This window comes from Delphinapterus leucas, chromosome 8, assembly GCF_059928025.1.
Source record: "Delphinapterus leucas isolate spDelLeu-1000000601 "Yukka" chromosome 8, BTC_Dleu_Yukka2, whole genome shotgun sequence".
Taxonomy (NCBI): Eukaryota; Metazoa; Chordata; class Mammalia; order Artiodactyla; family Monodontidae; genus Delphinapterus; species Delphinapterus leucas.
The window spans coordinates 111,159,180-111,186,071 of record NC_143136.1 but is presented as its reverse complement, the minus strand read 5'-3'; the positions used below and the strand labels follow the sequence as shown (position 1 = coordinate 111,186,071).

General features: G+C 42.5%; 1 protein-coding gene across 2 annotated transcripts in view; it reads left to right on the top strand.

Annotated features, from left to right (window-relative positions):
- Positions 1-26,892, top strand: part of OCA2 (OCA2 melanosomal transmembrane protein) — a 249,191-nt gene that overhangs the window by 59,993 nt on the left and 162,306 nt on the right. For both annotated transcript variants that reach the window (XM_022590517.2, XM_022590518.2), the window contains exons 9-11: positions 20,762-20,833; positions 22,072-22,137; positions 24,942-24,998. In XM_022590517.2, the coding sequence (XP_022446225.2) occupies positions 20,762-20,833; positions 22,072-22,137; positions 24,942-24,998 (195 nt within the window). The remainder of the gene's footprint in view (positions 1-20,761; positions 20,834-22,071; positions 22,138-24,941; positions 24,999-26,892) is intronic.

The following is a 26,892-nucleotide window of genomic DNA, read 5'->3' as shown; positions in this document are numbered from 1 at the left end:
GCTTCCTGAACTTGACTGACTATTTCTTTTCCCATGGTAGGGAAGTTTTCAACTATAATCTCTTCAAATATATTCTCAGACCCTTTCTTTTTCTCTTCTTCTACTGGGACGGACCCCTAAATTAGAATGTTGGTGTTTTTAATGTTGTCCCAGAGGTCTCTGAGACTGTCCTCAATTCTTTTCATTCTTTGTTCTTTATTCTGCTCTGTGGCAGTCATTTACACTATTCTATCTTCCAGGTCACTTATCCATTCTTCTGCCTCAGTTGTTCTGCTATTGATTCCTTCTGGAGTATTTTTAATTTCAGTTATTGGGTTGATCATCACTGTTTGTTTGTTCTTTAGTTCTTCTAGGAAATTGTTAAATGTTTCTTGTATTTTCTCCATTTGATTTCCCAGATTGCGTCATCTTTACTATCATTACTCTGAATTCTTTTTCACGTAGGCTCCCTATTTCCTCTGCATTTTTTTGGTCCGGTAGGATTTTACCTTGCTCCTCCATCTGCTGCATATTTCTCTTTCTTCTCATTTTTTTAACTTGCTGTGTTTGAGGTCTCCTTTTTGCAGGCTGTAGGTTCGTAGTTCCTCTTATTTCTGGTGTCTGCCCCTAGTGAGTGAGGTTTGTTCAGTGACTTGTGTAGGCTTCCTCATTGCGGGGACTGGTGCCTGTGTTCTGGTGGGTGGGTCTGGATCTTGTCCCTCTATTCGGCAGGGCTGCATCCAGTAGTGTGTTTTGGGGTGTCTGTGAACTTAGTATGGCTTTAGGCAGCCAGTCTGCTTATGGGTGGGGCTGTGTTCCTGTCTTGCTAGTTGTTTTGCATGAGGCGTGCAGCACTGGAGTTTGCTGGCCGTTGGGTGGAGCTGAGGCTTAGTGTTGAGACAGAGATATCTGGGACAGCTCTCACTGATTAATATTACGTTGGCCAAGAGATCTCTGGTGGTCCAATATCCTGGCCTCAGCTCTCCCAAATCGGAGGCTCTGGCCTGACACCTGGCTGGAGCACCAAGACCCTGCCAGCCTCATAGCATGGAATCAAAGGAAGAAAACAAAACAAAACAAAACCAGACAGAACCCCAAAACAAATGGTAAAAGCAAAACTAAACAGACAAAATCACACAAAGAAACGTACACACACACACTCACAAAAAGAGAAAAAAAATAAAGGAACCTAGCGACCAAACCAATAAACAAACCCAGCAATGAAAACAAGCACTAAAAACTAAATTAAGATAAACATAAAACCAAAAACAAATCAAACACTGAATGCAAACCCGAAATCTACAGTTGCTCTGAAAGTCCACTGCCTCAATTTCTGGAACATTCGCTGTCTATTCAGGTATTCCACAGATGCAGGGTTTATCAAGCCTATTGTGGGGATTTAGTCTGCTGCTCCTGAGGTTACACGGAGAAATTTCCCTTTCTCTTCTTTGTTCACACAGCTCCTGAGGTTCAGCTTTGGTTTTGGCCCTGCCTCTGTGTGTAGGTCGTCCTCCGGCGTCCTTTCCCTGCCCAGACAGGAGGGGTTATGGCAGCAACTGATTAGGGCTGTCTCGCTCACTCAGGCTGGGGAGAGGGAGGGGTGTGGTAGTCATAATTGAAATGTGGGGAGTGCTTGCAGCAGCAGAGGCCGGCGTGACATTGCAACAGCCTGAGGCATGCCATGTGTTCTTCCAGGGAAGTTGGCCCTGGTTCATGGGACCCTGGCAGTGGCGTGCTGCACAGGCTCCTGTGGGCATGTGGGTAGTGACCTGTGCTTGCACACAGGATTCTTGGTGGCAGTGGCGGCAGTGGTAGTGGTCCATGCCTGCCTCTGGGGTCCGAGATGATAGCTGTGGCTTGAGGCCATCTCTGGAGCTTGCTTAGGTGGTGCTGTGCTGTCTGTGGGCACAAAGAGCAGGAAGCCCCTCTCCTCGTGCACCCTGAAACAATGGTTTCTTGCATCTCGGGCAGTTCCAGACTTTTTCACGGACTCCCTCCTGGCTAGCTGTGGTGCACTAGCCCCCTTCAGGCTGTCTTCATGAAGCCAACCCCAGTCCTCTCTCTGGGGTCTGACCTCCGCAGCCTGAGCCTCAGCTCCCAGCCCCCACCTTCCCCAGTGGCTGAGCAGCCAAATGTCTCAGGTTGGTGAGTGCTGGTCGGCACCAATCCTCTGTACAAGAATCTCTCCACTTTGCCTTCTGCACCCTGGTTGCTGTGCTCTCGTCTGTGGCTCTGAAGCTTCCCCCCACCCTGTCCCCACCAGTGAAGGGGCTTCCTAGTGTGTGGGAACTTTTCCTCCTTCACAGCTTCCTCCCAGAGGCACAAGTCCCATCTCTATTCTTTTGTCTCTGTTTTTTCTTTTTCCCTACCCATGTACATGGGGATTTTCTTGCCTTTTGGGAAGTCTGAGGTCTTTTGCCAGTGTTCGGTAGGTGTTCTGTAGGAGTTGTTGCACGTGTAGATGTATTTTTGATTAATTTGTGGGGAGGAAGGTGATCTCCATGACTTTCTCTTCTGCCATCTTGAAGGTCTCCCCTTGGTTATTGTTACTGAAGAACTCCTTTCAGTATGTCTTACAGGGCATCTGTAATGGTGGTGAACTCCCTCAGCTTTTGTTTGTCTGGGAAAACATTTATTTCTCCTTTGTATCTGTAGGATAACTTTGCTGTGTATTCTTGGTTGGCAATTTTTATCTATCAACACTTTGAATATGTCATTTTGCTCTCTCATGGCCAGTAGGATTTGTTAAGAGATATTAAATTTCTCTTCATTTTTTATTGTTGACATTTTCATTATATTGTATTGGAGAGGGACTTTTTACATTGAGATTACATGAACTTGCATGTCCAAGTCTTTTCCCAGGTTTGGGAAGTTTTCAGCTATTACTTCTTTAAATAAAGTTTCTTCACCCTTCTTTCTCTCCTCTCATTCTGGAACCCCAGTTATCCTACATGAACGTTTGACAGAGCTCCACAGATCATGAAGGCTTTCTTTGCTTTTGTTCATTATTTCTTCTTTGGTTTCCTCTGATTCAGTTATTTCATAGTCCCTGTCCAATAGGTCATTTATTTTATCTTCCATTTGGTCTACTCTGCTGTTGATGCTCTATTGCATTTTCCCTCTCATTCATTGAGTTCTTTAGCTCCAGAATTTCTGTTTGGTTCTGTTTTATGATTTCTATCTATTTGTTAATTTTCTCATTTTTTTCATGTGTTGTTTTCCTGATTTCACTGAGTTGCCTTTCTGTATTTCCTTGTAGGTAATTGAATGTCCTCAATACAGCTATTTATTTTTTTCATACAATTTTAAAGGTTACACTCCATTTACAGTTATTACAAAATATTGGCTACATTCCCCATGTTGTACAATACATCCTTGTAGCCTATCTTATACCCAGTAGTTTGTACCTCCCTCTCCCCTACCTCTATATTTCCCCTCCACCCCCTCCCCACTGGTAACCACTAGTTTGTTCTCTATATCAGTAAAGCTATTTTGAATTCTTTTTCAGCTAGATAGTAAAATTCTGTGCCTTTGAGTTAAGTTATTGGAGGACTGTTGTTATCTTTGGTGATGACATATTTCCTTGATTTTTTATGTTCCTTGTAGTTTTGCATTGTTGCTTTCTCATTTGAAGTAGGAGACATCTCCTCGAAACTTTACTAGTTGTATTCAGGTGGAATATACCATTTGTTGGTCCTTTTATACCTGAGACTTTCTCTGACCTGGTATGGACACACCTGCTGCACGCTTCTTGCTCTGTCTTGTGGCAGAATTTGTAAACTTTTATGTGTTCTCTTGTTCTTACAGCTCACCATGCTGGCTGCTGGAAACCTCTCTTTTGTTTGCAGAAGGTGGTGCTACAGCTCCAGTTCTCCCTAGCCCACAGACTTGGTCTGTTCTCTGGCAGCACTCCATTTACCATTGATCAGGAGTGCCCTCACCACCACACAGGGAGCACGTACTAGGGGCCATTGCAGAGGCAGGGGAGGTCTTTTAGGGGTGCCTGCAGGCCTTGCGGGGGATCCTAGGGTGAGTTTCTCCCAGAGGTTTGTGGTCAAACTTTCTGCTGAAGTGCTGAGTGAAGTCGTCAGGAACGGTGTTCCTTTAATGCCCTTTGATAATCTCATTTGACTCTTTTCTGACCTCCCTCCTCGCAGGCATGGAAGCCCTGCCTGGGTACTCTGGTGCTGGCAGAGAGAAGTGGGTTCTCCAGCTGCATTCTGCACAGGTGGGGAAGCCAAGCACTCCCTCACTACTGTCCTTCCCCTGTCAGCTGGTTCAGCCCTGTGCTATGTGGCCTTGGGGGAAGGACAGCACTGACCAAGTTCCTATTACCCTCACCAGTGTGTCCTGACTCCTATTGTTTTCCTTCAGTGACATGCTGGAATCTCCTCTCAGGAAGGCTGGATTTCTACAAATTCTCTCTTATTCGTGGGCATCAGCCCAGGTCAGCACTCTCCAGGTTTTCCCTGACCATAGTCAAGAGGGATTAGAGAGGCATTGCTGGCTTCTACTGGTTTCACAGCCTGGGCTGGGGTCTGTCTATTTATTACTGGATACACAGGCAGGAGAGCCTCTTCCTAGATCCTTTGGACTCTACTGCTCCTGCAGAAATACTTTTCTTTATGGATGGGTGCCTAGTTAGCTGTCAGAAAAGGGGGACAAAAAGGAGGGACATCTCATGCTTCCATGATGCTGACATCACCCCAGTTTGCTTTCCTTAAATTTTTTTAAAAATTATTTTATTTATTTATTTTTGGCTGCATTGGGTCTTCGTTGCTATGTGTGGGCTTTCTCTAGTTGTGGCAAGTCGGGGCTGCTCTTCATTGTGGTGCGCAGACTTCTCACTGTGGTGGCTTCTCTTGTGGAGCATGGGCTCTAGGTGTGCGAGGGCTTCAGTAGTTGTGGCATGGGGGCTCAGTAGTTGTGGCTCATGGGCTCTAGAGCACAGGCTCAGTAGTTGTGGCACATGGGCTTAGTTGCTCCGCAGTATGTGGGATCTTACTGGACCAGGGATCCAGTGTGTCCCCTGCATTGGCAGGCACTGTGCCACCAGGGAAGTCCCCAGTTTGCTTTTAAATGTTCAGAACATGAGATGGTTAACTACTGTTCTTCCTTGGGCTACTTTGGTAAATGGAAGGATAAATGAAGTGCAGGAAGACCCATCAGAAGAAGAATGAGGTACCTAGGTGCCTGCAGACATGTGGGACTCCCATGGCTCCCATTTCTGCCTGTGTGATGTGGTGGCTGCTGCACACCATCCCCAAGCAGCTGTGTGCCACCGCATATGTGCCCTGGGCTCTGGGGACCCCACATGAGCTGGGAGCCTTTGCTTTGTGTCATCTCACATAAACTCTCCTGGCCTGGGGAGCAGTGGGCAGCAGCAGTGCCTGTTTGGGGAGGGGCTGCTCATGGAGGGTGATGCCTGTGACTTCCTGAGCCCCTTCCCTCCCAGCGCAATGGTAGGAGCCAGCTGGTCCATAGCAATGGGGGCAGCAGTGAGGGTGGGTCTCCTAGGCATTCCTCAGCTCTGAAGCCTGTGTTTCTGAAATCCCCAGGAGAGTACAGTACCAGAAGTGGTACAGTTCTGGGCCTTGAATTCAGGACCACCCTGCATATCATAGGCATTTCAGAACTTACAGTCTACATGCAGTTGAAGGCCCTGTTTTCCAGGCATTTCTTACTGCCATGATGTGGTAGGATGAATATGGGCTTTGTGATGCTAAGTAAATTTCAGTACTTCTCCACATTTCATTTTCTTCATCTGCAAAACTTAGAGAACTCTTCAGTTTTTTGTGAAAGATGAATGGGGCAGTATGGGCAGAGCATGGACTGGCTGTCCCTGGAGGTGATACCCTGCCTCTCTGTGTCCTGGTGTGAGACCTGGACCAGCTCCTATTTTCCTGGGCTGGGTCCTGTCTGACCATGGGTAGTAACAGTGCTCTGCTTGCTTGCTGCAGTGCCTGTCAGGTGTGTCCTCTTTCTATCTTCCCTTGTCTCCTAGGAAGAGGGCGTTCGGTGGTGGGCCCTTGCCCCTCTGTTCCTCCATATGAATGCATTCTGGTCCTTTGGTGCATGGTGGGCTGCCGCCCTCCCCTTGGAAGTCAGGTTTGGTCATGGCCCGTGCCCTGGCTGTCGGGGTGTGAGCAGAGTGACTCCCCCTTCTTGCCTCAGTGGTAGCATGTGTGAAGCAGCTTGGGTCTCTTGGGGACCACAGTGAGCAGAGGCCTGCTGACCACACATGTCGTGGCTCTGCAGGTGCCAAGAGGCTGGCTGAAAGCGGAGGGTGGCCAAACCATATAGGAAGGGATGGTACCATCTCCTCCCAGTGCCAGAGCCGCTAAGCCTGGTTCTCTCATAGCTGGAGAGAACCTCATGACTCTTGCCGAGCTGGGGCCCTGCCTTGGCAGAGCACTGACTGCTGCCAGGTCTCACCACGCTGCCATTGGAGGGAATTTCTGGCATCCATCACTATTCTGGAGTCTCCTTGAGACTGTCCACATGAACCATCTCCTTTCATCGAGGGGCCCAGTTTGCCTAATAAGCTCCAAAAGGAATGGGAGGGGGTGCGCCTGCTGGGCAGCATGGGGCAGAGGGGGTGGTGGTCGGGTCCTGTGGGCCTCACTGGGTATGCCTGGGCCAGAGGGAGCCCAGGAGGACGAGTGACTTCAGAGCTTCTCAGGGTGACAGCACTGTGCTTACAGGCTTGGGAGGGCCTGGCAACAAGGGTCTCTGCTCTTTCTCACCCCGCCCCCTGCCCTACCGCCCTTGTGGCTGCTCTTGCCCGGGGTCTTCTGTGTGTGGGAGAGGCAGGGGCCATGTCTGAGGGGCAGGCCAGCTGCTACCTCACTGGAGGCTGTCCCATCACTGCTTTTGAGGTATAAGCATCACAGACACTTCACATAAGAACCAGCAAACCCACTTTCTTCTCAAGCTCGTGTGTTGTGTTCCCACCTTAGTGTCATAGTTTGGCAGGATCTGTATGTTGCCAAACAAAACCCTTCAGCATAGGTGAGTCTGTGTGTCTGTGAGGGCAGGATGGTGTGGGGATGGCACCCAAGCTGGGCTGTGCTGGCATTTCTGATTCCACACTGACCCTGCAGTGCTGCCTGTCCTCTAAGCCAAGGGGACAGAATAGAGAGGGGGTGGGAACAGCCGAGACCACCTGTGCGCATCTGGCTTCTTTGAGATTTAGGAGAAAGGAAACAGTCATAAGCATCTTGTTCTGAAAGCTCCTTATATTTCAATGGAAGTAATCTCACCTTTCCAAATTTAGGAAGATACTGCCATGGAATTCTGGAATAGGAACGATCCTTGGGGGTCATCCCATTCAACCCAATGTATTCTTCTTTTTAAATAATTTTTTTTTTTTTTTTTTTTTTTTACTGTGAGTGGTATGCTGAATAGGATGCTAAATTCTGTCCTTGATTTAAGTTTAGCAGTGACTTGGAGGGGAGCAGCAATGACTTTTTCTTAGTTTTAGAGTTTTTAATTTGAGATAATTGCATATTCACATGTAGTTGGAAGAAGTAGAGAGACCCCTGCACTTTTCATCCGGTTTCTCCCAATGGTAACATCTTGCAAGCGTCCAAGTGGGAAACTTTTCCCCTCTTCCTTTCTAGGTTTTTTGGTTGGTCTAATAACTAAATTGATATAAGATAGATTAACAGGAGAAAAACAAATTTAATTTTGTATGTACAGGAGCCCCATAAAAATATGAGACTCAAAGAAGTGACCAAAGCAGGCAGCATTTATACCTTGCAGACAAACCAAAAATAAAGCTGTAAAGAATTGATGAAAAAAGGGGTTTGGGCTTGGGGTAGTAAATTAGTTAAGAAATAACAAGGTTTGTTTATACAGCCTTCTTGGCCCTAAATCCCCTGTTTCTGGATGTCTCTTTACCTCCTGGTACAGGGAGGTTACTTTTCACATGTGAGATTTATTTCTGGCTTTTAGGGGGACGCAGGCACGTCCGAGTGTCCTTCTCGCATTGGTTGTTTCTCAAGTAACTTTAACCCAAAATAATCAATATACCAAAGTGGCATATTTTGGGGTGGCATATTCTGGCCCCCTTCACAAAACTCTAGTAGTGCATCACATCCAGGACATTGATATTGCCACAGTCAAGATGCAGAACATTTCCACCTCCACAAGGTCCTCTCACATTGCCCTTTTATAAGCACAACTTCCCTCTCTTCCTTATAACTCCTTTCCTGCTGACAACTAATCTTTCCACCATTTCTATAATTTTGTCATTTCAAGAATAAGATGGAATAAATAAATAAATGGAATCATACAGTTGGTGACATTTTGGGATTGGCTTTTTCCCACTCAATGTAATTCTCTGGAGATCCATCCAGGTTGTTTTGTGTATCAATCATTTGTGCCTTTTGATCTCTGAGTAGGATTCTGTGATACAAATGTATTAGTTTGTTTAACCACTCACCCATTGAAGAATATCTGGATTATTTCCAGTTTGGGGCAATTACAAATAAAGCTGCTATGACTACTAATGTACAGAGCTTGTGTGAACACAGGTTTTCCTTTCTCTGGGATAAAATGCCCAGTGTGGAATTGCTGGGTGGTGTGGTAGTTGCATGTTTAGTTTTTTGGATGAGCAATGTGAAAGTGATTCAGTCTCTGCATCCTCACTAGCATTTGGTGTTGTTTCTACTTTTAATTTCAGCCATTCTTATAGGTGTGTAGGGACATCTCATTATTTCAAGCCCTAAAGCCCTTTCAGGACTCTGTGGAAGGAGCATCTGCCTCCCCCCATTCTCCCTTTAGCTTGTTCTAAGGTGCAGATCCATGACTTCCCCCCGCGTGGGTCATGAGCTCTGTGAGGGGCACCGCTGGCTTTAATTTCCTGACCACGGTTGTCTCTCACTGCCTAGACACTGTGCCTTGACTGTTCTGTGAGCAGGAAGCAGCTGTACTTGCATTTTGGGGGCACTGGCCTCCTCCAGAGGTCATATGAGGGTTGTGGTGGTTCTTGCCCTGGGAGTCCCTCTTGACTGATGGGCAGAGTGGCTTTTTTGTTCTGTCCTGGGGCTTGTAAGTGTCCATCTGTGCTGAGAGCAGAGGAATTCCCTTTTGTGTCCAGGGACGTTTAGTGCCTGTCTCAGTCTGTTTGGGCTGCTATAATAAAATACACAGACTGGGAGGCTCATCAACAACAGAAGTTTATTTCTCATAGTTATCATTCAGACCATAGCATTCCAACCGTGGTCCCCTCAAATTCATGTCCTTCTTGAATGCAAAATACATTTATTCCATACCAGTGTACCTGGTCCCTCTCCATATTCTTGGACAGCATAGAAATGAATATCTCTCCCACGAGACACTTAGGCAAGCAAAGCTTTTTATTGAAAGCTTTTAATTTTATTTATTTATAGCTTGTGCACAAGGGAGAAGGTGGAAGAATGTCACCTCCCCTAAGAACTTTTAAGGGAGGGGTTTTAAAAGCAGTGTGAGGGAGGAGGCCTCAATGTGCCACATCCGCTTGTGCTCGATTCTTGGATTGGTTGGTCTCCAGGTGAAGTTTTGAGCATCAACAGTCTTCTTGTTTCAACCAGTCTGGGGTCTCTGTGCTTGCAGTCAGCATTTTTCATCTGGTGGGGGTCAGCTTCCTACAAAAACAACTTAGAAGTGTGTGTCAGGCCTTCATCTGTATCTTTCAGCGAACTGGAAGTTTGGTGATTCTGCTATGTGTTGGATTTATAGTCCCAATTTTGTCCTTTGGAACTATGTACATCAGGGGAACAGAGATAGAGCTTTTACTCCTGTGGGTCTTAGGCGCTTTGTTTTCCTGGGCCTGTCAAGCCCACTTGCTCAAGGCTATTCTCTCAGTCCTTTTCCAAAATGGCTGTACTCTTGTCTTCCTGTCTCACCAATAGCCCCAAAAGTCTTAACTTTTTCCAGAAGCCACTCAAAAGACTAAGTCCAGAGTCTTATCTAAATATCATCTAAATCAGACACGGATGAGGCTCAATGTACATGCTGAAGCAAATTTCTCCCTGCTGTGAACCAAACATGCCAAATCTGTGAAATCAAACGAGCTTCTAAAATACAGTGGTTGGACACGCATAGGATAGATATTCCCATTACAAAATGGTGAAATAATAAAGACAGGAGTTGGCAGGTCCCTGGCAAGTCCACAAACTTGAGGCCAACTGGGGCAGGGGTCCTGCCCCCACTGCTCAGCACATGGCTTTGCTGGGTACAGCCCATGCTGCAGCTCTCACAGTTTGGGGTTACATGCCTGTGGCTCTCCTGGGCTGGAATCAAATACCAGTGGCTTTACTGGTCTGTGGCTCTACTGGCCATTGCCCTGGCAGGGGCTTTCTGCTGTGGCCCCATGCTCTTGGCTGTCCTATGCCTGGGTCAAGCCTAAGGCGCAAGGTGGCCTCATCCTTCAAAATCTAAGTGGAGATAGCTGTGCCCCTTGTGCTTTGCTGGGCATACTGCCTGCTGGAGCTTGCAGTGTGAAGCATCAACAGGCAGCACTGGCCCTTCCTTTGAAGTCTTTCTGCCAAGCAGGCCCTTTCACTTTGGGCCTGTGATGGGAGGGGCAGCCCTGGTGATCTCTGAAATGCCTTCAGGGTTATTCTTTGATTGTCTTGGACTGTAGGTGTCTGCTTCTGTTTGGATGGCTCAGTAGTCTCCCTGTTGTCTTGATGACTAGCTCCTGGTTCTGTTGAGCTGGCAGATCCATACTAATGTCATACGAGATTTGACCATGCCCTTTCATGTAGCTCCTCAGTGATCTTCCTTATTTATTTCATATACACAGGCCAAATTTTTAAGTTCTGCTTCCTTTTTGATGATCAGTTCCATCTTTAAGTCATTTTTCTCTTCTCTCATTTTACTAAAAGCATTCCAGAGGAACCAGTCAGTTCTTTCAATCCTATCTTAAAAATCTCCTCCACCAAATAGCCAAATTCATTGGTCATAAGTTCTGCCTTCCACAAAATACTAACACAATTCAGCCAAGTTCTTTACCACTTTATAACAAGGATTGCCTCCTCTCCATTGTCCTGTACGATCTTTCTCATTTCTAGTTGAGACCACTGATGTTTCCACCAACACTGTTTGTGACCACTTAGGAATTCTCTCAGAAGGTTGAAACTTTCTCTACAGCTCTCCTCTTCTCCTTGTAAGCCCTCACCAGAATTACTTTTGACAATCTTTTCATGGCAATGTAACATTTTACTAGCATGCCCCTGCAAACTCTTTCAGTCTCCACCCATTATCCAGTTCCAAAGTCACTTCCACATGTTTAGGTATTACTGCACTTCCCCCATGTCTCAGTACCATGTTTCTTAGAGCCACTATAACAAAATACCACAGACTGCATGGCTTATAAACAACCGAAATTTATTTCTCACAGTTCTGGAGGTGGGAAGTCCAAGATCAAGGTGCCAGCATGGTTGGGTTAGGGCCCTCTTCAGGGTTGCAGAATTCTTATTGCATCCTCACATGGTGGAAGGGGTGAGGGAACTCTCCGGAGCCTCCTTTATAAGGAAGTTAATCCCATTTATGAGGGATCCAGCCTCATGACATAACCACCTCTCGAAGGACCCGCCTCCTAATGCCAGTACTTTAGGGATTAGGATTTCAACATATAAATTTTGGAAGGACACAGACATCCATACCTTAACAGCAGTCATCACCACAACATAGTTTCAGATGTTCCATCACCCCATAAATATCCCTAGGGCCTGTTTGCAGTCTATACCTATTGCTTCCTCCAGCCTTAGGCAACCCTATCTTTCTGTCTCTCTATATGACCTTTTCTGGACAGTTCATATAAATGGAATGATACAATATACAGTCTTTTGTGTCTGACTTCTTTCACTTAGCCTAATGTGCTCTTCTGTCACATAGATGTATCAAGTAGTTCCATGTTGTGGCATGAACTGCATTTTGTTTTACCCACTCACCATGGATGACATTTGGAATGTTTCTATTTTTTGCCTATTTTGAAGAGTGTTGCTATGAACATTCATGCTTTATGTAGGCTGTTAAAAGATAAACTGAGGTATATTAAATTTTTAAGAGTTTATTTGAGCAAATATTGATTCAGATTGGGCAATGCCATACCGGAAGTTGTTAGGAGGCTCTACCAACAGGAGCAGGGATAGGTTTTTATAGAGAAAAGACAGAAGCAAAGCCAGGAAATGATTTGACTGGCTATAGCTTAAGTGTTTGCCTTATTCGGGAAAGGCTAGTTAGCTGTCTATACTCAGTTGTCCTTAGATTTCAATTTCTTAACCATGACGCATTACAAGCTTAGATTTTGGTTTTCTTACATAGGCTGCTAAAGCATTAAAGCCATCTCAGAGATTGTCATACTGAGTGAAGTAAGTCAGACAGAGAAAGACAAATATCATATGATACCGTTTATATGTGGAATCTAAAAATAAATTGTAAAAATGAACTTATTTACAAAACAGAAATAGAGTCACAGATGTAGAAAACAAACAAGCTTACCGTGGGGGGAAGCAGAGGAGTTAAATTGGGAGATTGAGCTTGACATATACACACTACTATATATAAAATAGATAACTAATAAGAACCTGCTGTATAGCACAGGGGAACCTACTCAATACTCTGTAATGACCTATATGGGAAAAGAATCTAAAAAAGAGTGGATATATATGTATATACATATATATATATGTGTATATATCTCAGATATATAACTGACTCACTTTCCTGTACAGCAGACTAACACAACATTGTAAATAAACTGTATTCCAATAAAAAAAAAAAGCCACCTCAGTCCAATGGCCTCGTTTAACTATTTTAACAGGACATATGCTCTCATTTCTCATGGGTAGATTCCTAGGAGTGGAATTGCTGGTCATGTGGTAAATTTATTATTTAACTTTGTAAGAAACTGCCTAAGTTTCCCACCATGGCTGCACCATTTTTTAAATACATCTTTATTGTAGTATAATTGCTTCACAATGTTGTGTTAGTTTCTGCTATACAGCAAAGTGAATCAGCTATATGCACACACATATCCCCATATCCCTTCCCTCTTGAGCCTCCCTCCCACCCTCCCTATCCCACCCCTCTAGGTGGTCACAAATCACTGAACTGGTCTCCCTGTGCTATGCAGCAGCTTCCCACCAGCCATTCATTTTACATTTGGTAGTGTATGTATGTCAATGCTACTCTCTCATTACACCCCAGCCTCCCCCTCCCCCGGTGTCCTAAAGTCCATTATCAACGTCTGCATCTTTATTCCTGCTCTACCGCTAGATTCATCAGTGCCATTTTTCTAGACTCCATATATATGCATTAGCCTATGATATTTGTTTTTCTCTTTCTGTCTGAATTCACCCTGTATGACAGTATCTAAGTCCATCCACGTCTCTGCAAATGACACAATTTTGTTCCTTGTTTATGGCTGAGTAATGTTCCATTATATATGTGTGTCACATCTTCTTTATCCATTTGTTAGTCCATTTAGGTACTTTCCATGTCCTGGCTATTGTAAATAGTGCTGCAATGAACATTGTGGTACATGTTTTTTTTTGGGTTATGGTTTTCTCAGGGTATATGCCCAGTAGTGGGATTGCTGAGTCATATGGTAGTTCTATTTTTAGTTTTTTAAGGAATCTCCATACTGTTCTCCATAGTGGCTGTATCAATTTACATTCCCACCAAAAGTGCAGGAGGGTTCCCTTTTCTCCACACCCTCTCCAGCATTTATTGTTTGTAGATTTTTTGATGATGGCCATTCTGACCAGTGTGAGGTGATACCTCATTGTGATTTTGATTTGCATTTCTCTAATGATTAGTGATGTTGAGCATCTTTTCATGTGTGTGTTGGCCATCTGTATGTCTTTGGAGAAATGTCTGTTTAGGTCTTCTGCCCATTTTTGGATTGGGTTGTTTCTTTTTCTGATACTGAGCTGCATGAGCTGCTTGTATATTTTGGAGATTAATCCTTTTCAGTTGCTTCATTTGCAAATATTTTCTCCCATTCTGAGGGTTGTCTTTTGTTTTTGTTTATGATTTCCTTTGCTGTGCAAAAGTTTTAAAGTTTCATTAGGTCCCATTTTTCTAGTTTTGTTATTTATTTCCATTACTCTAGGAGGTGGGTCAAAAAGGATCTTGCTGTGACTTATGTAATAGAGTGTTCGGGCTCTGTTTTCTGCTAAGAGTTTGATAGTATCTGGGCTTATATTTAGGTCTTTAATACATTTTGTGTTTATTTTTGTGTATGGTGTTAGGAAGTGTTCTAATTTCACACATTTACATGTAGCTGTCCAGTTTTACCAGCAGGACTTATTGAAGAAACTGTCTTTTCTCCACTGTTTATTCTTGCCTCCTTTGTCAAAGATATATACGTAGGTTTATTTCTGGGCTTTCTATCCTATTCCATTGATCTATCTTTCTGTTTTTGTGCCACTACCATACTGTCTTGATTACTTTAGCTTTGTAGTATAGTCTGAAGTCAGGGAGCCTGATTCCTCCAGCTACATTTTTCTTTCTCAAGATTGCTTTGGCTATTTGGAGTCTTTTATGTTTCCATACAAATTGTAAAAATTTTTGTTCTAGTTCTGTGAAAAATGCCATTGATAATTTGGTAGGGATTGCACTGAATCTGTAGATTGCTTTGGGTAGTGTAGTCATTTTCACAATATTGATTCTTCCAGTCCAAGAACAAGGTATATTTCTGCATCTGTTTATATCGTCTTTGATTTCTTCATCAGTGTTTTATAGTTTTCTGAGTACTCTTTTGCCTGCTTAGGTAGGTTTATTCCTAGGTATTTTATTCTTTTTTTGCAATGGTAAATGATACTGTTTCTTTAATTTCTCTTTCAGATGTTTTGTTGTTAGTGTATAGGAATGCAAGAGATTTCTGGGCATTGATTTTGTATCCTGCTACTTTACCAAATTCACTGATTAGCTCTAGTAATTTTCTGGTAGCATCTTTAGGATATTCTATGTATAGTATCATGTCATCTGCAAACAGTGACAGTTTTACTTCTTTTCCAATTTGGATTCCTTTAATTTCTTTTACTTCTCTGATTGTCATGGCTAAAACATCCAAAACACCTTTAATAATAGTGGTGAGAATGGGCACCCTTTTCTTGTTCCTGATCTTAGAGGAAATGCTTTCAGTTTTTCACCACTGAGAATGATGTTGGCTGTGCGTTTGCCATATGTGGCCTATATCATGTTGAGATAGGTTCCCTCTCTGCCCACTTTATGGAGAGTTTTTTTTATCATAAATGGGTGTTGAATTTTGTCTAAAGCTTTTTGCATCTATTGAGATGATCATATGGTTTTATCCTTCAATTTGTTAATATGGTGTATCACATTGATTGATTTGCATATATTGAAGAATCCTTGCATTCCCAGGATAAACCCCACTTGATCATGGTGTATTATCCTTTTAATGTGCTGTTGGATTCTGTTTGCAAATATTTTGTTGAGGAGTTTTTCATCTATGTTTATCAGTGATATTGGCCTGTAGTTTTCTTTTTTTCTGACATCTTTGTCTGGTTTTGGTATCAGGGTGATGGTGGCCTCATAGAATGAGTGTGGGAGTGTTCCTCCCTCTACTATATTTTGGAAGAGTTTGAGAAGGATAGATGTTAGCTCTTTCTAAATGTTTGATAGAATTCGCCTGTGAAGCCATCTGGTCCTGAGCTTTTGTTTGCTGGAAGATTTTTAAATCACAGTTTCAAGTTCATTGCTTGTGATTGGTTGGTTCATATATTCTATTTCTTCCTGGTTCAGTCTTGGAAGGTTGTACTTTTCTAAGAATCTGTCTAATTCTTCCAGGTTGTCCATTTTATTTGCATATAGTTGCTTGTAGTAGCCTCTCATGATCTTCTGTATTTCTGCAGTGTCAGTTGTTACTTCTCCTTTTTCATTTCTAATCTGTTGATTTGAGTCTTCTCCCTTTTTTTCTTGACGAGTCTGGCTCATGGTTTATCGATTTTGTTTGTCTTCTCAAAGAACCAGCTTTTAGTTTTATTGATCTTTGTTATTGTTTTCTTCATTTCTTTTGTATTTATTTCTGATCTGATCTTTATGGTTTGTTTCCTTCTGCTAACTTTGAGTTTTTTAGTCTTCCTTCTCTAATTGTTTTAGGTGTAAGGTTAGGTTGTTATTTGAGATTTTTCTTTTGTCTTTAGGTAGGATTGTATTGCTATAAACTTCTGTCTTAGAACTGCTTTTGCTGTATCCCATAGGTTTTGGGTTGTCGTGTTTTCATTGTCATTTGTTCGTAAGTATTTTTTGCTTTCTTCTTCAATTTCCTCAGTGATCCCTTGGTTATTTAGTAGCATACTGTTTAGCCTCCACGTGTTTGTATATTCTACAGATTTTTTTTCATGTAATTGATATCTAGTCTCAAGGTGTTGTGGTCTGAAATGACGCTTGATATGATTTCAATTTTCTTAAATTTACCTAGGCTTAATTTGTCACCCAAGATATTATCTATCCTGGAGAATGTTCTGTATGTACTTGAGAAGAATGTGTATTCTGTTGTTTTTGGATGGAATGTCCTATAAATATCAATTAAGTCCATCTGATCCAATGTGTCATTTAAAGCTTGTGTTTTCTTATTTATTTTCTGTTTGGATGATCTCTCCATTGGTGTAAGTGGGGTTTTAAAGTCCCCTACTATTATTGTGTTACTGTCGAGTTTCCTTTTTATGGCTGTTAATATTTGCCTTAAGTATTGTGGTGCTCCTATTTTGGGTGCATAAATATTTACTATTGTTGTATCTTCTTCTTGCATTGATCTCTTGATCATTATTTAGTGTCCTTCCTTGTCTCTTGTAATAGTCTTTATTTTAAAGTCCATGTTTTCTGATATGAGTATTGCTACTCCTGCTTCCTTTTGATTTCCATTTGCACAGAATATCTTCTTCCATTCCTCACTTTCAGTCTGTATGTGTCCCTAGATCTGAAGTAGGTCTCTTGTAGACAGCATATATACGGGTCTTGTTTTTATATCCATTCAGACAGTCTTTGTCTTTTGGTTGGAGCATTTAATCCATTTACATTTAAGGTAATTATTGATATATATGTTCCTATTACCATTTTAAAAATTGTTTTGGGTTTTTTTTTTTTTATAGGTCTTTTCCTTCTCTTGTGTTTCCCACTTAGGGAAGTTACATTATCATTTGTTGTTAAGCTGGCTGGGTGGTGCTGAGTTCTCTTAACTTTGCTTGTCTGTAAAGGTTGTAATTTCTCCAGTCCAATCTAAATTAGATCCTTTTTGGGTAGAGTAATCTTGTTTGTAGGTTTTTCCCTTTCATCATTTAAAATACATCCTGCTCCTCCCTTCTTGCTTGCAGAGTTTTTGCTGAAAGATCAGCTGTTAACCATACGGGGATTCCCTTGTATGTTATTTCTTGCTTTTCCTTGGCTGCTTTTAATATTTTTTCTTTGTATTTAAATTTTGATAGTTTGATAATATGTGTCTTGGCATGTTTCTCCTTGGACTGATCCTGTATGGGACTCTCTGAGCTTCCTGGACTTGATTGACTATTTCCTTTCCCATGGTAGGGAAGTTTTCAACTATAATCTCTCAAATATTTTCTCAGCCCCATTCTTTTACTCTTCTTCTTCTGGGACCCCTATAATTTGAATGTTGGTGCATTTAATGTTGTCCCAGAATTCTCTGAAACTGTCCTCAATTCTTTTCATTCTTTTTTCTTTTTCTGCTCCTTGGCAGTTATTTTCACCATTTCATCTTTCAGGTCACTCATCTGTTCTTCTGCCTCAGTTATTCTGCCATTGGTTCCTTCTAGGGTATTTTAAATTTCAGTTATTGTGTTGTTCATCACTGTTTATTTGTTCTTTAGTTCTTCTAGTTACTTGTTAAATGTTTATTATATTTTTTACATTCTATTTCTGTGATTTTGAATCATCTTTACTATCATTACTCTGAATTCTTTTTCTGTTAGACTGCCCATCTCCTCTTCATTTGTTTGGTCTGGTGGGTTTTTACCTTGCTTCTTCATCTGTTGCATATTTCTCTGTCTCCTAATTTTGTTTAACTTACTGTGTTTTTGATCTCCTTCTGCAAGCTGTAGAGTCATAGTTCCTTTTAATTCTGTTGTCTGTGCCCAGTTGGTGAGGTTGGTCCAGTGACTTGTGTAGGCTTCCTTATGGAGGAGACTGGAACATCTGTTCTGGTGGGTGGAGCTGGATCTTGTCCCTCTGATTGGAAGGGCCATGTCCATTGATCTGTTTTGCAGTGTCTGTGAGCTTAGTATGACTTTAGGTAGCCTGTCTGCTAATGGGTGGGGTTTTTTTTTCCTGTCTTGCTAGTTGTTTGGTGTGAGGCAGTCATCACTGCAGCTTGCTGGCTGTTGGGTGGAGCTGGGTCTTAGTTTTGAGACGGAGACCTCTGGGAGAGATCTCATCAATAAATATTCCATGGAACCAGGTGTTCTCTGGTGGTCCAACGTCCTAGACTTGGCTTTCCCACCTCGGAGGCTCAGGCCTGACCCCTAGCCAGCACACCAATACCCTGCAAGCCACACAGTGCACAAGAAAAATAAGAAGTAAAAACAAAAAAAACAAAACAAAGACAAAACTCAAAAAGATCCCCCTAAAATGAACAGATGAGACCCCAAGACAAATGGTAAAAGCAAAACCAAACAGACAAAAATCACACAAAGAAACATATATACAAACACTCACAAAAAGAAAAAAAAGGGAAAAGAGAGTAACCAAACCAGTAAACAACTTCAAAAATGAAAAGAAACACTAAAAACTAAACTAACACAAACATAAAACCAGAAACATATCAAATGCAGAAAGCTAATTAAAAAAGGCAATGAAAGCATAAAACAAACACACAAAAACTATTCAAAAAGATGTAAAGACAAAGAAAGATGAAAGCAGAAGGAAAAAATACAAAACAACAAACTAGTAAAGTAAAAATAGAAAAATGTAAAATATAGTTAAAAATAAAATGAAAGCAAAGCAAAGGAAAAAAGCAAACAAGGAAAAAAACAATATAATGAAAAAGTACAGTAGAATTAGGAAAAAATAAATAAAAATATGTTAAAAATAAAAGCATAAAAAGAAAAGAAAAGGTAAAGAGAAAGATAAAATTAAAGAATAATAATAATAAAGAAAAAGAACAACAGAACCGAAAAACAAAACAAAACAAAACAAAAGTAGTGATATTTTCCTGTGGCCTTAGCTGTCAGTGTCCTTGCCTCCACAGTGAGCCACAGCCAATCCCTGCCTACCCAGGAAGTCCTCCAATACTCCTAGGTAGTTCTCTGGACCTGCTGTGGGCACTGTGGGATCAGCTCATACTCTGATCTTGACCCATGTGTACTTGCCCACAAAGTCCACAGTTGCCCCCAAAGTCTGCAGCCTCAGTTCTGGGAACCCTCATTGTCTATTCAGGTATTCCACAGTTGCAGGGTTTACCCAGCTGATTGCGGGGATTTAATCCACTGCTCCTGCAGCTGCACAGGGATATTTCCCTTTCTTATCTTTGGTCACACTGCTCCTGGGTTTCAGCCTTGGTTTTGGCCCCACCTCTGCGTGTGGGCTTCCCTCAGGCATCTGTTCCCCACCCAAGCAAGAGGAGGCAAAAGCAGTGGCTGATTAGGGCTCCCTTGCTCACTCAGGTTGGGGCTGAGGGAGGGATATAGCAGTCATAATTGGGATGTGCGGGGAGTGCCTGTGGGCCGCAGAGGCTGGCATGAAGTTGCAAGAGCCCGAGGCATGACATGTGTTCTTCCAGGGAAGTTGGAAGGCAGTGGCTGGCTGCAGAGGCTTATGGGAAGGTGTGGGAAGAGACCTGCCTTGCACACGGGACCCTTAGCAGCAGTGGCAACAGTCTCTGGGGTCCAAGGTAAATGCTGCGGCTCAGGGTGCACCATTTTACATTCACACCAGCAATGTTTGAGGCTTTCAAATTCTCTGCATCCTTGCCTTTCTTTATATTTTGCCTTAGAAATTCCATGCCCACTTGAATTATAATTAAATAGAAAAAGTATTTTCGTGGTTCAGTGGTAATACTGAAGTTTCAATTAGATTAAGCATTTTATAACAGTCTCAGTAATTGGGCAGAATTGATTTATATTGTGGAACTAATTCTCCAGTTGCCTATGGATTATATGGTAAATAATTAATGATAATTTACTGCAGGCTTCCTTATAGAACAAACTTTATCGAGCTTCTACTTCAGGGTCATCTAATTATGCAGGAAATCTTTCTTTAGAAAGCAGACTGGTGATGGTTGTGTGTGTCTCTAGGGCATCCAGACTCTGAAACAAAGAAACTCACGATTTATTTATTGTCTTAATAGTTATGGTATAAAATGGCCAATCTTCACAAATACTTATACCGATAGAGGCTTCTGTGTGTTTTATTTATTTTTTAAAAATATTTATTTATTTATTTTTGGCTGCATTGGGTCTTGGTTGCGGCACGTGGGATCTTTCGTTGTGGTTTGTGGGCTCTTTATTGTGGCATGTGGACTTCTTTCTAGTTGTGGTGCGCAGGCTCCAGAGTGCATAAGCTCAGTAGTTGCGGTGTGCGGGCTCCAGAGTGCATGGGCTCTGTAGTTGCAACACATGGGCTCTCTAGTTGTGGCATGTGGGCTTAGTTTTCCTGTGGCATGTGGGATCTTAATTCCCCAACCAGGGATTAAACCCACTTCCCCTGCACTGGAACGTGGAAACTTAGCCACTGCACCACCAGAGAAGTCCCTTTCTGTGTGTTTTAACGTCCTGTGGATTAGAATGCAGTAATTTTCTATGTTTCTTTCCAGATTGTTCACAGAACACTGGCAGCCATGTTGGGTTCCCTTGCAGCATTAGCAGCGCTGGCTGTGATTGGAGATGTAAGTGTAACATTTTGAGTCAATGGCTTAGCACTCAATAGAATGTCAGATTCAAAGACAGTCCAAGAATTAGGCATTAGCTGGTGATTTTACTTTTTTAATGTACTCTTTCACATTTCCCATTAGTGGCATGAACTTTACAGCATTGATGAGTAATTAACATTTGACTTTATCACACACATCCCAGTGGTGTTATTCTCCACCCTAGCTGAGGAAACGCTTGACTCATGGTGGTCAATCATTTTCCCAGGTCATGCAGCTGAGTTATGTTAGAGCTGGCCCTATGTACTGTCAGCCCATGGAAACTAGAGGAGGCCATCCTGGCTGGAGCAGAGAGGTGGGAGACAGTGAGTTTGGGGCTCTGTCCTGCAGACATCAGGAGGTCCCTGGATGTGCAAGTCTGGGGGGAAGAGCACCCGCTCAGGGTCTGCGTGTGGTCCATTGGAATGCAGGGACATTGGAATGAATGTAGGGAAGCAAGAGAGGCCAAGTGCCCACTAGAGATGGAGGCCTGCGGAGCCTCCATCTTGAGAAGTAGTGCTGGAACTGACCAAGATGGCAACATACAGAACTTAGGATTGAAAGCAACTCTGTAGAATTTCAGGGATTGTTCTGAAAAGTGCTACTAAAGGGCAATCATTCAACCAAAGAATAATAACTGGGGCTATGTGGAGCTATGTTCAGTTAGTTATTTATTGTTCTTTTATTTTCTTTTTCTTGACTAGAGTTGGTATAAACAAACACTAACTCTAAGGGTAAAATGTCCCAGAATCCTAAAACTTACACACAAACCACTGTTATTTTTATTAACTGTTAAGGAGTAGTGTAGTAGTAGTTATTTAATTCTAGAAATCATTGACGTAGCACATGGCTTGTGCTGCAGGAACCTCCCTGGACCACTGTGCAGTCCTTTTCCAACAACCAGGCTCTCCAAGTGCCCTCAGTTCCCAGTCTGGGTTCCCAGTCCCCCATGATTCTACCTTCCCTTAAGGACATGGACGGGGCTTAATAAATCTGCTTTTTTTTTATTGTCAAGTGCATAGGTTTGACGTTATTATGCTTTGGGTCACGAGTGTTTTTCAGTGATGATATAATCTGATTTCAAGGGCAAGCAGATGGTGTGACTTTCGACTCTGGTCCAATGAGTGGGTTTTCTGTAAAGGGCGTCACATATTTACAGTTTATCACCAGGAGGATGATGCCCAGGACTAATTGGCAAATTTGTGCTTTGATTGCAGAGACCTAGCCTGACCCACGTGGTGGAGTGGATTGATTTCGAGACTCTGGCCCTGCTGTTTGGCATGGTAATGACAGTCCTCCCAGTGGGACAGGGTCCCAAGCTTGCTGTAACCTTGGACCTTCTCTTTTGCCACTGCTGACTCTTAAAGACACTGTGATGCTTGACAATTAGGGCTTGATTGAGAAGTGTTTGTGCAGGTCTAGCTGATTTCTCCTGAGGAGGAATGGAGTGATTGGTGCTCTGATTAGTAGTTAGCTGTAAAATTTCAGCCTAAGGCCTGTCTGACAGTGAAATAATCTTGCCGTTCAGAAAATTTAGAAATTTTTAAAAGTTACTGTACTTAAAATATAAAATGGAATATCCTAAACAGATGAACCATTTAAGTTTTTCAGTGATTGGAAAAGTACCTTTAATTATATGGATAAAGGAAGAAATTGTCCCTAAGTAATTGTTTGTGTATTTGCTGTTAAACAGACATTTTCAAGTGGCCCCTCTACTGTGTGCTATGAAGAGTGTCACCAAATGACCTTGTAGGAAGGGAACTTTAAGACACACTAGTGGGCTAGTGTGGTACATGAGCCATAAACAAACTTAACTGGTATAAGTGGAATTTGACAGGGGTCTGAACAGCAGTGGGAACGGCTATTGCACTCTTGAACAGACCCACAGCAGCTGAGTGATTTGAGGAGGGTGTTTCCTCTCAGGGCTAGAAGACCCACACTGTGTAAAGCAGGTCACCACATGCCCTCACCTCCTTGCTAATATTCTTTCTGCCCTAGCACCATGGAGGGCCCTGCTGCTCTAGGCTTTGGTGTGACCCAAAGTGGCTGCCTACTCTGTGGGTGGAGTGGGAGGCAGGTCAGTGCTCTGAACTCAGGCTTCATAGAGGAACGAATGTATTGGGTCCTGAAGTTTATAGCGTTTGGGCCTATGGAAGGAAGAAGGAAGGCATACCAGATGGCTTATAAAATAGGTTTTTTAAAAAACTTAAATGATTGGTATATTAGTTTTCTGGGGCTGACATAATAAAGTACCACAGACTGGGTGACTTAAACAACAGAACTGTATTTCCTCACAGTTCTGGAGGCTGGAAGTCTGAGATCAAGGTGTTGGCAGGGTTGGTTTCCTCTGAGGCTTCTCTCCTTGACTTGTAGATGATCATCTTCTCCCTGTGTCCTCACATGATTGTCCCTCTGGGCATATCTGTGTCCTTATCTCTTCTTCTTATAAGGTCACCAGTCATACTGGGTTAGGGCTTCACTTTTTTTTTTTTTTGCGGTACTCAGGCCTCTCACTGTTGGTGGCTTCTCCTGTTGTGGAGCACAGGCTCTGGATGCGCAGGCTCAGCAGCCATGGCTCACGGGCCCAGCCACTCCGCGGCATGTGGGATCTTCCTGGACTGGGGCACGAACCCGCGTCCCCTGCATCGGCAGGCGGACTCTCAACCACTGCGCCACCACAGAAGCCCAGGGCTTCACTTTAATTACCTTCTTAATATAGTTACATTTGGAGCTACTGGGGGTGGTTAGGATTTTTAAAATGAGTGGTTTAATTTTTTTTCTCAAATGGAATTGGTAGAACTTTGCAGGGTGCAGAGACAGTCCATATAACTAGGCCCCTGCCTTTTCCACCCTGTTGCATGCCAGTCACTTACCCAGTCCCTGAGTTCCAGCATCTCTTGGGTGGTTCTGGCAGCTGACGTGTGGAACAGCTTCACCATGACAGTGGAAGACCACACAGGACCTACCCATCCACGTTCATGTGAAGCTTCCATTGGTGTGTGAAGCTCCACATTCTATAAATGGCCTCACAGTGGCCATTTGGGTTAGGATGAATATTGTTGCTCTACACAATATCTACACAAGGTAGATATTTGTACTGAGTCTAAATGAATTTTTGGACACTTTCGTTTTGCACTGTTTGTTTGAAAGACAGTATTGGGCCCACTCTTTTCTAAGTACTTTAGTTTACATAATGCTATTGAATTTTCACAACAACCTTACAAGGAACAGACATTCAGAGATGAGGTGAGAAAACCAAAGCACAGAGAATTAAATTTTTTTTCAAAGTTAAATTACTCCTAAGTAGCAGAATTGATATTTGAACCTGCATCTTCTCACTCCAAGTTCAGCACGTGATACATCACCATCTAAGGAGGTAGAATAGAGAATCTTCCAGAAAGTTCAGGCTGGTTGAAATGTCTGGTTGATTAGACTTAGAATAAATGGGACATTACTTTTTGTTACTATCTAGGATGATTATTCTCACCTACTCAGTGTCATCAGTAGAAAAACGCAAGTGAGTAGGCCTTCTGGGTTCATATAGAACAGAGAATAATCATTTCAATGTAACTACTCTTATTTGCTTGTCTTGATCAAATTGGTGATAAAAATCTGTTAAATTATTTTAGGAAACAAAATTTAAGCCAGTTTAAAAGTCTTAAAACATTGAATTGTTGCTTGTGTGGACATTTAGGTGTAGAAGGCCATATTCTGTCCCATTTCATTCCCTGTTTCTAGCTTTGTGACTGTAAGTGAGTCACCTTCCATCTCTGCCTGCCAGTTTCCTGGTCTATAAGACAGAGATAATTATAACACAGTGTTCACTGTCAAGATCAGATGGAATGATAATGTACCTTGGGCACATATCCCTGGACAAATATAGAGGTGCAAACCCACTAGCAAGGGGCTTGATTCAGGGAGTTAGTAAGTGAACCACACTCATCAAGAGAGTGAGAAGCCTGATGACGTGGTAGCTTTCACGCAGAGGCCAGAGATCAGATTTGAAAGAGGTAACTCTGGTGTCATTTCAGGATGGTGCTGAATGCTGAAACATTCTCCTTGTCTCCTGTTTCTCTTTTCCCCACAGATGATTTTAGTAGCCATATTTTCAGAGACTGGATTTTTTGATTATTGTGCTGTAAAGGTAAGTTTGATGTGGCATTTAATAGTTATGTGTTAATTAATTGACATATTTATTTTTCTACCATTACATATTTAGTGAATAAAACTACCACTTAAAGCAAATATTTTAAAATTCTGTCCTCCTTTTCAAAATCACTGCTGAAAAGCTGGACATAGTTGCTGTGCTAAGTTAGGTGCCTCTGAGCAACACTTTCAGCTTCTCAACAAATAACCAAAGAAGAGGATCAAGGAGAAGAGTGCTAGAGTTGAGTGTTTGTATGACAGGGTTCAAATTGGCAGGTTGAGAGCTATGCACCAAAACTGTTTTGCACTTCAGAGTATCCAAATATTTTAAATCATCAGCTTCTGACTACTCCACTTTTTGGTGAAATAATTTCAATGATTACTTTCTAAACATTGAGCATATAAACATTCCTTTTTTTTTTTTTACTGTATTTAATTAATTAATTATTTTAAAAAAATCTGTATTGGAGTATAATTGCTTTACATTGTTGTGTTAGTTTCTGCTGTATAACGAAATGAATCAGCTATACGTATACATATACCCCCATATACCCTGAGGAATCCACCAGCAAGTTCTGACTGGCAGAATTTGTACTGGTCCTGGCTGAAAACCCGGCCTGTGCCCAGCAGCCATACCACAGACGAGCCCATGCCCATGCCGCTCAGATCTCCCAGCTGGATATTGGATATAGCTTTTGATGGTTTAGGGCCTCTTTCACTTGACCTAGCCATGTGGGTGACAGGGTCTTGGTGCTCCGGCCTGGTGTCAGGCCTGAGCCTCTGAGGTGGGAGTGCCAAGTTCAGGACATTGGACCACCAGAGACCTCCCAGCCACACATAATATCAAATGGCGAGAGCTCTTTCAGAATTCTCCATCTCAATGTGAAGACCCAGCTCCACGAACAGCCAGCAATCTCCAGTGCTGGACACCCCATGCCAAACAACTGGCAAGACAGGAACACAACACCACACATTAGCAGAGGGGCTGCCTAAAATCATACTAAGTTCACAGACAACCCAAAACAGACCACCAGAAGCAGCCCTGACCACAAGAGAGACAAGATCCACCCCACCCACAAAAACACAAGCACCAGTCCCCTCCACCAGGAAGCCTACACAAGTCACTGAACCAGCCTCACCAACTGGAGGCAGAAACTAAAAGCAATAGGAACTATGAACCTGCAAACTGTAAAAAGGAGACCCCAAACACAGTAAGTTAAACAAAATGAGAAGACAGAGAAATATGCAGCAGATGAAGGAGCAAGGTAAAACCCACCAGACCAAACAAATGAAGAGGAAATAGGCAGTCTACCTGAAAAAGAATTCAGAGTAATGATAGTAAAGATGGTCCAAAATATCAGAAATAGAATGGAGAAAATACAAGAAATGTTTAACAAGGACCTAGAAGAAGTAAAGAGCAAACAAGCATTGATGAACAACACAAAACATGATATTACAAATTCTCTGGAAGGAATCAATAGCAGAATAATTGAGGCAGAAGAATGGATAAGTGATCTGGAAGATAAAATAGTGGAACTAACTACCACAGAGCAGAATAAAGAAAAAAGAATGAAAAGAATTGAGGACAGTCTCAGAGACTTCTGGGACAACATTAAACCCACCAGCATTCAAATTATAGGGGTCCCAGAAGGAGAAGAGAAAAAGAAAGGGTCTGAGAAAATATTTTAGAGATTATAGTAGAAAACTTCCCTACCATGGGAAAGGAAATAGTCAGTCAAGTCCAGGAAGCTCAGAGAGTCCCATACAGGATCAGTCCAAGGAGAAACATGTCAAGACAGATATTAATCAAACTATCAAAAATTAAATAGAAGAAAAATATTATAAGCAGCAAGGGAAAAGAAACACATAACATACAAGGGACTCCCCATAAG